The sequence below is a fragment of the Acartia tonsa genome, chromosome 12 (genome assembly GCF_053477335.1).
Source record: "Acartia tonsa isolate MP-2025a chromosome 12, ASM5347733v1, whole genome shotgun sequence".
NCBI lineage: Eukaryota > Metazoa > Arthropoda > Copepoda > Calanoida > Acartiidae > Acartia > Acartia tonsa.
This window is the reverse complement of record NC_137271.1, coordinates 16070440-16081392: the sequence shown is the minus strand read 5'-3', so window position 1 is coordinate 16081392 and position 10953 is coordinate 16070440. Positions and strand designations below refer to the sequence as shown.

At 33.0% G+C, this 10953-nt stretch overlaps 1 protein-coding gene across 1 annotated transcript; it reads left to right on the top strand.

The window, feature by feature from the left end:
• The first annotated feature begins 2055 nt into the window (after nt 1–2055).
• Nucleotides 2056–4984, top strand: LOC145333848 (uncharacterized). The gene is made up of 4 exons (XM_080179107.1): nt 2056–2110; nt 3056–3183; nt 3510–3569; nt 4040–4984. Exons 1-4 carry the CDS (start codon nt 2056–2058, stop codon nt 4811–4813), a joined length of 1017 nt encoding a protein of 338 aa, XP_080035233.1. The 3' UTR covers nt 4814–4984.
• The last annotated feature ends 5969 nt before the right edge of the window (nt 4985–10953 follow it).

The following is a 10953-nucleotide window of genomic DNA, read 5'->3' as shown; positions in this document are numbered from 1 at the left end:
TTCTAATTTTGGTGCCACCTAACTGAATTTGACCGGACACCACGACCGACACAGACCTGATATCCTCATAAAATCAACTCTTAATGTTAAAGTATTCAATCCCTAATAATTTCAGCCGTCTATCTTGAATAGGAGTTGAGAAAATCATGAAAACTTAAGATCGATCTAACACTCCAATTTATTGACGAACCTTAATGAAACTTTGTTAAATTATGAAGAATAGTAACATATTTAATCCCTGAAAATTTCAGGTGACTTTCTTTTATAGGAGCCACTTTTCTGTCACTAACAGACGGACAGACGGATGGACATTTCGAATTATAGAGTAGTTTTACTACTAATAAGAGGGAGGGGATATCAGAGCTTAAGATGGCAAATTGTGCGCTAGCGCCAAATAATATCTATAAAACTTCTGATTATGTCAATAAAATTAGTCAGTTTCTTTTCATTCATTCAGAAAAGAGGTAAGCCACTTTATGTTCTACTTGCTTATTTCACAGCTACAAACCCCCTATAACCACTCTTCCTTAAACTTAATCCCTAGGTGGAGTTTATAATAATATTCCAGGAATGATTTCCTTCATAGGAGCACTCCCTAAAATAAAATATAAGTGCCAAGACAAAAACAGAAATTATAAATTAATGAAAAAAAAAGGGGATATTTATAATCTAGGTTAGAACACGTTATAATGGGTGTAAGTTTTCATAGACTTAAAAAAAACCAACTAATACGTTTACTTTATTTCCAAGTTAGGAGGGGGGAGGTTCTCTAGGAACTTTAAGGGAAAGCAGCAAAAAATATCCAGTAACTTTAAGAAACTTTAAGGATCTTTTGTTTTTATAGTTGAATATATTATTTGATATTAATATTATGAGCGGTAGGACAAACGAACATTAACACTTGTAGAGTGTCAGAGAATATAGAATATAAATGTATTAAAGTTGAAAAAAATTTAAGTAAACTTTTTGAAAAACTGCTTAAATGCAGGAAAATAAATCAGGACATACTTACATTTTTCGGAATTGATTATAGAGATGCTTTGCTTATACTATTGTACTTTGTTGTCCTAGGCATCAGTATTCCAAAAATAAGGTCAATCGGATTATAATATCACATTAAAATTTGTTGTTGAAATAGTTTAAAATCAATAAAAATGTTTAAAATGAACGTACGGACATTCTAGTAACGCTAATAAAGTTGCTACGCTTTCTAAATCACCATACAAAGTTTGAAATCAATAGGACAGTTATAACATGCCAAAACTAACGTAAAAAGCTATCCGTTCCAGACGTACGGGCGGACTGACCCTAATTATAGAAAAGCTTAGCGTTTAAAAAGGATATAGACTTAAACTTTTCAACCATTCTCACATTTTTCAACATAGCTCCTAAATTACCAATAGCAATAAAATGTATTTCCAAAATACACAATTTATAACGGTATATATAACATTTTCTATTAAATAATATATTTTACATTTCTCGCCAAATTTGGCGATTTTGAATCATTACCATTTTTAATGTTAATCTATTTTAGTGGCCCACCAAAACATGATTTTGTTCCAATATTTTTAAAACATACCTTAATAAACAAGAATTTTTAAAAAGAACCACGGCATATTTTATTGATCTTCAAAGGCGCAGAAGCATTGAATTTATTATTTATTTAAAATTGTCCCCCCGGATGGGATGACAAATTTTAGAAAAAAATAATATGGTCTTAAATGATTCCAAATTGCCTAATTCACAAGAAATGAGAGAGAATTTTTTTTGGTGGTGGCGGAAAACGGCGGTGATCAGTGGGAGAAGCAGGGAGCCCGCCGTTTTTATAAAAGATACCAAAAATATTTTACCCAATTATCTATAAAACTCAAAATAAAATTGCTGATATTCGTGTTACAAATTGCCGCATTCCTCCCTCTTTTATGAACTTTACTTTATTTGAAGAAATACAATAAATACAAACAAATGATTGTTTAGTATAACGATGAACTGGTTTTAATCCTTTGAAAATAAATCTGATTCTGAGCTATACTGAAATTTTTCTGATTTAGGATGAGAGGAATATTATCCTTCGTTGTTGTGCTTGGTGCATTGTGGCACTGCGGAAGTAAGTATTTTAGTTTGTTATCTCATTGATAATAATTATAGTGGCCCCAGGCCTAATTTTATATAGGCTGTGCTACCTCTAAATGTATATTCCTTGTTAAACATGTATACTATATGCTAATGTTGATGATTCAATTATTGTATAGAAAAGTTATATAGGATTACTGTCGAAAATACAAAATGACAGGAATTTCCCAAGATATTCTGCTTAACCTACCCTATTGGTGTTATTAGTGGGTTAAGCAGGACTGTAGGACCAACCCCCAACCCTGGTTCAGGGAGGAGCCTACTTGAAACCTAGTGTGTTTATATTTTAGGAGTAGAGCAGCTCTATGAACTGCTATCTTTTATAAGTAAGAGTATACCCCCCCAAAAAATTTTTTACCTGGGGGGTGGTATTTATCACCTCTGAAAACTGTTGGGAGGGGTAAATACCCCCCGTAATCTGTTGGTGGGGGTAATCACCACCCTAAAAAATTTCCCTTGGGTAAAGTTTTGTTTTGTTTTGGGAATGGGAGGGGGGGGGGTTAATTTAATAATGTAAAAGTACCTACTTAATAATGAAGTATTATTAAATATTTAGTAGTTTCTCATTCCTATACATAAATACACAATAATCAACTAACAAGTATGGCTAACTAATGAACCAATATGATTCTCCTTTAAAGTGTAGCTTCAAATAGGTCCTGGTAATTTTTTAAACTAGTTTTGGGAGGGTACAACCACCCTGTAAGCCTGCCAAGATAGATTGCCCCTAGAAAAAAAGATTTTTATATTTACTGAAATGCTTGATTAAGATAAAAATTGACTGGGAAAATTACAATAGCGGTATCAGCCTTCTACCTTTCCCATACAGAAATTTAATGTTCTCAAGAACATTACAGACCTTCACACATAGTGAGAGTTGTAGTCTTGTAGAAATTTATTTATCATTTCTTATGTATAGGAACATGTGGGGTCACTATCCCCCCAACTAAAACAGCATTTGGAACAACAACCACTGCAGATCCTGATACAACAACTACAGCAGCCACTGTAACAACAACTAAAGAGGACCTTCCATCTGCTGCTATGGTAGGTATAATTTAATTAAAAAGATAATTTTTATTGTTGGAGTTGTGAAGAGTGGTGTGAGCCTTAATGTTTTTATAACATTATGGTGGTTTTCTTACTTATTTTGATTTTTTTCTCCAAGACAAATAGACCCTAGAAAATAATAAAAGCAGATTGACTAAACCCCCTCCCCCCCCCTCAAAAAAAGGCCTCTAAGGGGCGTAGCTGAAATAGTAAGAAATAAACTAGGTATTTTCAATCCATATTATATATGTATGAATGGTATATATCAGAATAACTACCAACTTTTTGTGCATTATTTATATCATAAAATTTACCATATTCAGATTGATTCATCAGCTGACAGTGACAATAGTAATATGTTCTACAGTAGAAAAACCATGAGGGATGATATTAAACAAAAAATTTTAGTATAGTATAGTTTTATAGTTTTGGTTTGGCTCTTCACATACTAATATTGCGGCTTTAAATGTTGATGTGTATTTAATATTGATTTATGAACTTTTCTCTTTAATGTTGTTCATTAAATACATATCTATATTGTTGTTTAAAGTCTTTGACAATTTGTTAAATATGAAACTATTAATATATTAATTACTAGCGGCTGCGCCCCTAGCATCTAGGGGCTCTATATTCGAAGGGCAGTAAAATAGCATAAAACCCTACCCAGACTTATTTTTAAAAAATCAAATAGCCTAAAACTATCTCATAGCCTATAAAAAGCTTCACTGTAAAAAAAACCATATCAGTTCATCGGTTAGCGAGATCCTTTGCTACAGACAAAAAAAGCTTATTACTTTTTATTATAGAAAGAATTGATCTATGCAGAAACATTAAATATCATCTTTAAAACAGGTCATCAAATGGTTGTCCACACCCTTCAGAATTTCCAAAAGTATTACATGGACAATTCATTGGTGCACGAATTTATTACAATAAAGGAGGCCCAATTTCCTCCCTTGCCTGTAATGGAGATTATTCCGATAAGAAGGCTGGAACAATGCGTCCTGGATCTCCTGTAAGTATCTTGTGGATGGGGTCAGTGTATGTGCATTCTGGTTGTCAACTTCACATATTCGAAAAACCTGATTACCAAGGAAAGATGGCAACCATTAAGGGACCTGTCTTTCAATATGATGATAAAGATTATGGTGTTTTAAAAAAATGTTATGGACGTCCTTGTGTTAGAAGCTACATTGTAGAATGTGGTATGATTATGCCCAACTGTGTTCCGTCAGATGAATGGACTTCTGTAGCGTATTTGGACAATTCAGGTTCAAGCTTCCCAACCACATTCACTTATGAATATGAAATTGGAACAGAGTGGTCCACAGAAATATCTCAAGGTTTTCATATTGACGTGTCAGTTACAACAACAGTAAAAGCAAGCTTTTTTGAAATTTTTGAAGCTTCGGTTAGTACAACTTTCTCTACTGGTTATAACTGGCAACATACTAGCTATGAAGCCAGGAGTGAAGTATCAACTTTCAACATCGAAACAGAAATTCCAGCCGGCAAAATATTGAAAATTGAGCAGGCTAGAGGAGTGTGTGGCAATACTGCAATAAAGACAGAGATGTTTAAAACTACTGAGATAAACTCTGGTAGATCCAAAATCTTTTATCAGTAATTCCTCATGACAACCGTTCACAACACCTGCATCTGCAACCCGGAACAAGATATCCTGCAATCCAGTTTGTAAAAAATATCATGATATTATTTGATTTATTAATTATTAGACATAGTGTGTGTATTGTATATCAATATCTTATTTGTATGGCCATATGAATAAATATAAAAGCATCAATTTCTCCTTTGATATTTTTAATAGGGAAGCTACTCTATAATTTAAATATCCGTCTGTTTGTTGGAGATGAAGGAAGGGAAACATGATTTTCTCTTCTCCTATTTAAGAAAGAAAACTTCTTGTCAACAATATTATTCAGCATAATTAGCTAAAAAACAGGTTTTAGGCTACTTTTATATTTTACACATTTTCCTCCATATCTTTGGTGGTTTTGGTCAAATAAAACTTCCCGTCATTCTTCGGGATTTTTGTATCTCTAGATGAAAGGAGAAGTAACATTCTTTTGACTTTCAAATATTTCTTCATATCTGTGTTGTTTTGGTCCGATTTTCTAAAGGTGTCCTAACTTTTTTGATATTTTATTAAAACAGCTAGTCGGTGCTCCCATTGATTAGTAGATATAAAATGATCCATGGAATTTAGATATGCAATCGTTTTTTTTTCGTAGACCTCTTAATTTTGAAGTAGTTAAGTTTTATCCTTTAAAATTTAAGTTGGTTGAACAAGGACGTCCTAGGGGGAGGGGGGGGGGGGTAAAGTATTATTGGTATTTCAAAGAAAGAAAAGAAATTCGACCCCTATTACTTTAGAGGACAGCTGTCAACCTCTAATTTTCTGGATGTAGTGCATAGTTTAATGTAAAGGCCATTACAAACTATAATATGTATTTTATATCATGGTTCGAACAATAGTCTTTTGATTTTGGCGGTGGTAAAAAATCTTGATAGTGAAAGTAAAAATGTGCGGGAAGCGCACCAAAATCTTTTTTTATGTATTATTTTTTGGGGGGTACACTTACATTTATAGGACTTAATTATAGAGATGCTTCGCTTATAATATTGTACTTTGTTGTCCTTGGAAGTAGTATTTCAAAATCGGATATTTATATTACATAAAAATTTGTTGTTAAAAAAGTAAAAAAAAACTCAACATGTTTAACATTGAAGTACGATTGGTAACATAGAGATGCTACGCTTTCTAAATTGTACCTAACTACTCCAGGAATTAATTGGACAATTCTTAAATTAACAAAAAAAGCTATCCGTTCTGACAGACGGACCGACCCTAATTATAGAAAAATTCGTTTTTAAATAATAATCCTAATTTTAAACCCTTAAAGGTTAATAGTTTGGGTAAGGCAAAAAGCGATTTCACACTCTAGATTCTTTATGTAATTTTCTATGAGATAAAAGGCTATGATTTAATTTTTACTGCCTGTCTGTAATGCGTTACACGTGTAATATTAGAGAATATGGTATAGGAGTGCTCTTGAGGCTGATTTTTAAAGGCGAAGCTTTTCTATTATTGGGGTCGGTCCATCCGTTCGGAAAGGTTACCTCTTTTTGTTAATACTAGCGGCTTCGCCCCTAGCCTCTAGGGGATTTGCCCAAGAGGTAATTAAAGAGAAAAAAAATAATTACCTCTGAATATGCCAGCAGAAGAAAAAAAAATTGAGGGGGGGATTTTTTCATTTTTTTTGGGGTGGGGGATTGTGGGTGTCCAACCCACCAAGAAAATAGCCTAAAACCACCACAGGACCAGTAGGTATATTCCCTGAGGAGTAGAATCTGATCGGTTCAGTGGTTACCGAGATCTTAAGGGACAGACAGACAGACATCATTCTACTTTGTATTATAGATAAACTTGTTAGAATTGCCCAATCAATTTCAAACTTTGAATAATGATTCCTATAACAATAAGGTACGATTTAGAAAGTAACTCTATAATCGTTACTAGAAAGTCCGTACACCCATTTTAAACATGTTGCTTTCAAACCTATCTAACTATTCTTCTTACTATTTCTTTTACAAGCGGCTACGCCCCTAGAAGCCTCTAGGGGGCACTTGAGGAGAAGAGAGTCGAATTAAATAACCCAATTTCTTATTTTAGATTTTTTTTTTGGGGGGGGGGGCGAAATTTTTTATATTTTTTTAGAGGGGGGTGCCGGGTGCTCCCCCCCTCATTTTTAATTTTAGTAAAAAAATTTTAAATTTTTTTTTCGGGGGGGATTTTTCATTTTTTGGGGGGTTGGGTGTGTCCCACCCCCTAGAAAATAGTTATAAACCTTCCAGGGACTTATGAGAAGCTACCCTGTTAAGGAGAACCCGATCGGTTCAGAAGAGGCAATTTTGTTTATCATAATTATATAGGAATGTACATTAATTTATTATCGTCCATTGTCTTATCTTTTAAGATCATTGATCTACGCTGTAATTGATTCGCTATCTCTGGTTTAAATCATCCTTGTTCAATGCTTAAAATTCATAGTTGTTAATGATCTATTAATTCCTATTAATATTGAGACAACATTGTAATCAGGGATCTTAAGAGATAAGACAATGAATGAGATTATGTTTACATTCCACATGGTGATAAACAAAATCATCCCTTCTTTAGATTAAAATTATTGGAAGAAAAGCTTGGACACTCCTAGTTTTAACGAACCAATCAAGAATTTATATAAATCCTTAAAGTTTAAAGCTAACAAATGAGAGAAGATTTAAATAGAATTTTATTTCAGAATAATTTACAATACAATGAATGCAATTTACAAAATTCAGAAATATTATTTTCGGTCGGACAAACAAACGGCCATTTAAACCTCACTAATGAAGTAACTATTAAATACTTTATTTGTCCATATATTTATTATATCCATTACTCCCCCCCCCCCCTCCTTACTAAAAAATCCCCCTACCCAATTTCCCCCTGCTCTATATTTAGCCCTCTAACAAGAGTGACAAAATAATCCCCCAATGAGGGGAAAAAATAATTTCCCCACACCCTCCCCAAATTTTTTTTATCTTGTTTAAATGGTTGGGAAAGGATTATTGGGAACGGGGGAAACTTTTGGGGGATTATCAGTTAGGGGTGAGTGTTTATTTGTACAAACTAACGGTTTAGAAATAGCAAATTAGCATTCCAAATAATTATATATATTGATTTTATATGAAATGAAATAAACTAGTTGAACATGCACACATACATTGGAATATAAAATAGTTAAAGAGTATCTATGCTTCTAATGAATGATAGTATTTTGCTGAAAAATGCCTTTTTTTGTTTTTTTTTATTGAAAATTCCCCTCTCCCCTCGACCCCCCCCCCCTGATTTGCCCAGAGGGCAAAATCCCCCTTAGACGACTAGAGATATACTTTACTCCTCCCCCCAACCCCCCAACCCTACGGAGTATTAGCCCATTGGGACTTAACTTACTTGAATAAACCTAACATTAAAAAAATTATTACAAATATGCCTTTTTTGTCTAATATTTTAACAAAAATACTGAGGGTATCGAAAAGGGGAGGGGGTGTTTAACGTTGGTCCAATGCCAAATTAAGGGAAATTACCCCGCCCGGAGTATATACAAATGTGATTACATAAAATCTATGGTCCGTGTATCGGCCTACAGATGCTAAGGATAACAAATGCCAACATATGGGTGAGTCAGAAAAAGTCCCCAAAGTTTTGTAATAACGTTTATTTATTCATTGTCTTAGTAACTTTGGGAAGTTTGATTGGTGTGTTAATCAAGTTGAGTGTCCAATTGTTTCAGCCACTAATTTTCATAAACATAAGGGTAATCATTGGGAATAACCATTGTACATCATTTTTATCGGCCATTGTCTTTTGCCTGGAAAAATCACACTTTGATTTTCTCATTTTATTTGATATCCTCAAATTTATCAAATAAAATGAGAGATAGACATAAGCGACCCCCTTTTAAAATGAAATTGGAAAGGCCAGGCTTCCCTTTTCTACCCCCTAAAGGCTCCATACACCCCCGGATAAATTTCTGTGCACGTCATATCATGGAGATACAATTAAGTAACATACAAGATGCTCTTATGTATGACTAATCTTCATTATAAGTTTCAGAACCCTATCTCATATAGCTGCCAATTAAATCTTCTTTCAATTTAGATAATTCCATTTCCTATTTATTGTTCTTTATGGACAGATAACTCAATGGTCAAATGAGAGTTTCCAAGTACTAGTAGACCGACCTACACATTGATGTTTTTAAGAAACTAATTAAACAGTAGCCGGGCTACTTGAAAACTCGAAAGCAGTTTTTTTGTCAATATTTTTGTGGACATAAGATTATTACTTTTACAAACTAAAAAATGTATATTTATTATCCAAGTGGTGTAGACCCAATAGTGGTTGAAACGTTAGGAACTCAATAAAGCAACCAATCAAAATTCAATAATTTGTCCCCAAAGTTGTTGAGCCAACGATTAAGAAAACTTTATTATAAAAATTGAAAAGCACAATGTCCCCTCCCTTCCTGACAAATAGACATCAACTACTTTAAAATGAAGACTAGAGAGCCTTTATCTAACCTCCCCAATATAATATGTACAATAAACATTGAATATTAAGACATAACACTCCTTACTACTCCACAGAATACTTATTACATTAGATTAAAACAATAGAGGGAGAAGGGGTTGTATAACTAAGTCCCAACCCTAAGACTCTTTGCCGACTTTTAATCGGGTCTTTGAAAACCAACCAATAGCGTCGGGAATATAAATACAGCCAAATTGCTACAAAAGAACATAAAGCAATTTGCTAGCAGACGAAAAAGGTCCTAAACAAAGGGATTTATTCATACTACAGCCAAAAATTCCTAATAATTTAGAAATAAAAAAAGATAATTTAATCAAAAAGTAGAACGATGTCTGTCTGCCTGTTAACTCAGATGAAGCACAAGATCTCGCCAACCGCTGGGAGGAGTGGGCTCGAAAAATCACCCCCTGGAAATAAAAAAAAATATACAACTTTGTTAACAAATAGCGGTTGAGCCCCTTGCATCTAGAGGATCTGTATTGGATTAAGAGGTGATGGAATGAAAGATAGCATTAAACCACGATTAGATCTTAATATCAAATGGTATAAAACCACCCTAGAACCTATATGAAGCTTCCCTAAAATGGAGAAATTAATCGGTTCAGAAGTTATTGAAATCTTAAACTTCAAAAATAAATTACTACTTTTATAATAGGATTACTTTAGCGTTTGAAATTGTGAGAATAAATAATTTTAGTGATCATTAACAGCATTCTGCACTGTCTGACAGACGAACATACAGACATTATACTACTCTAATTGATTCTATTACATCTCAATAAACTACCTGAAATTATATCTATATTATTCTTTGGTTGGAACTGAAAGTTTTCTAGTTTATATTTAGGTTTATGAATATTTTATTATCAGAGATGGGGTTTTAATAAATGCCGCGTTTTTTCGACAATTTTTTAGACATTGATTGATTGAACGAAGACGATGGGAGAGTATACAACATAAGAATTTAAAATTTTAAAATTATTATTTTAGCCATACAACTTAAATCCATTTTCGGTGCATATTTATCAATGCATCTTTTTAAATCTGTATTAGACATTATACAAATGGCCAAAATAATAATTTTAAAATTTTTGAATACTTAAGTTGTATACTCTGCTAAAAACCTTATTCCATCTTGAAGATCAATGCCCCGTACGATTTTAACAGAGTATACAACTTGAAAATTCAAAATTTTAAATTATTATTTTAGCCATTTGTATAATGTCTAACACAGCTCTAAAAAGACGCATTAATAAGTATGCAGCGAAAATGGATTTAAGTTGTATTAGACATTAAACAAATGGCTAAAATAATAATTTTATAATTTTGAATTCTTATGTTGTATACTCTCCCTTCGTCTTCGTTCAATCAATCAATGTCTAAAAAATTGTCGAAAAAACGCGGCATTTATTAAAAACCCATCTCAGAATATTGTTTACAAATTATTTTACAACATTCTACCAGATGGAGAGAGGGAAAATGTACAGGGAAAATGGGGATGGGCTTTAAATTATACTGGTACCCAATGTTTTATAAGCGGTTGGTAGAAAAACTTTGGTTACCATTTATAAATTTTGATTTGTTGGTTCAACCTATAATTTTCATCT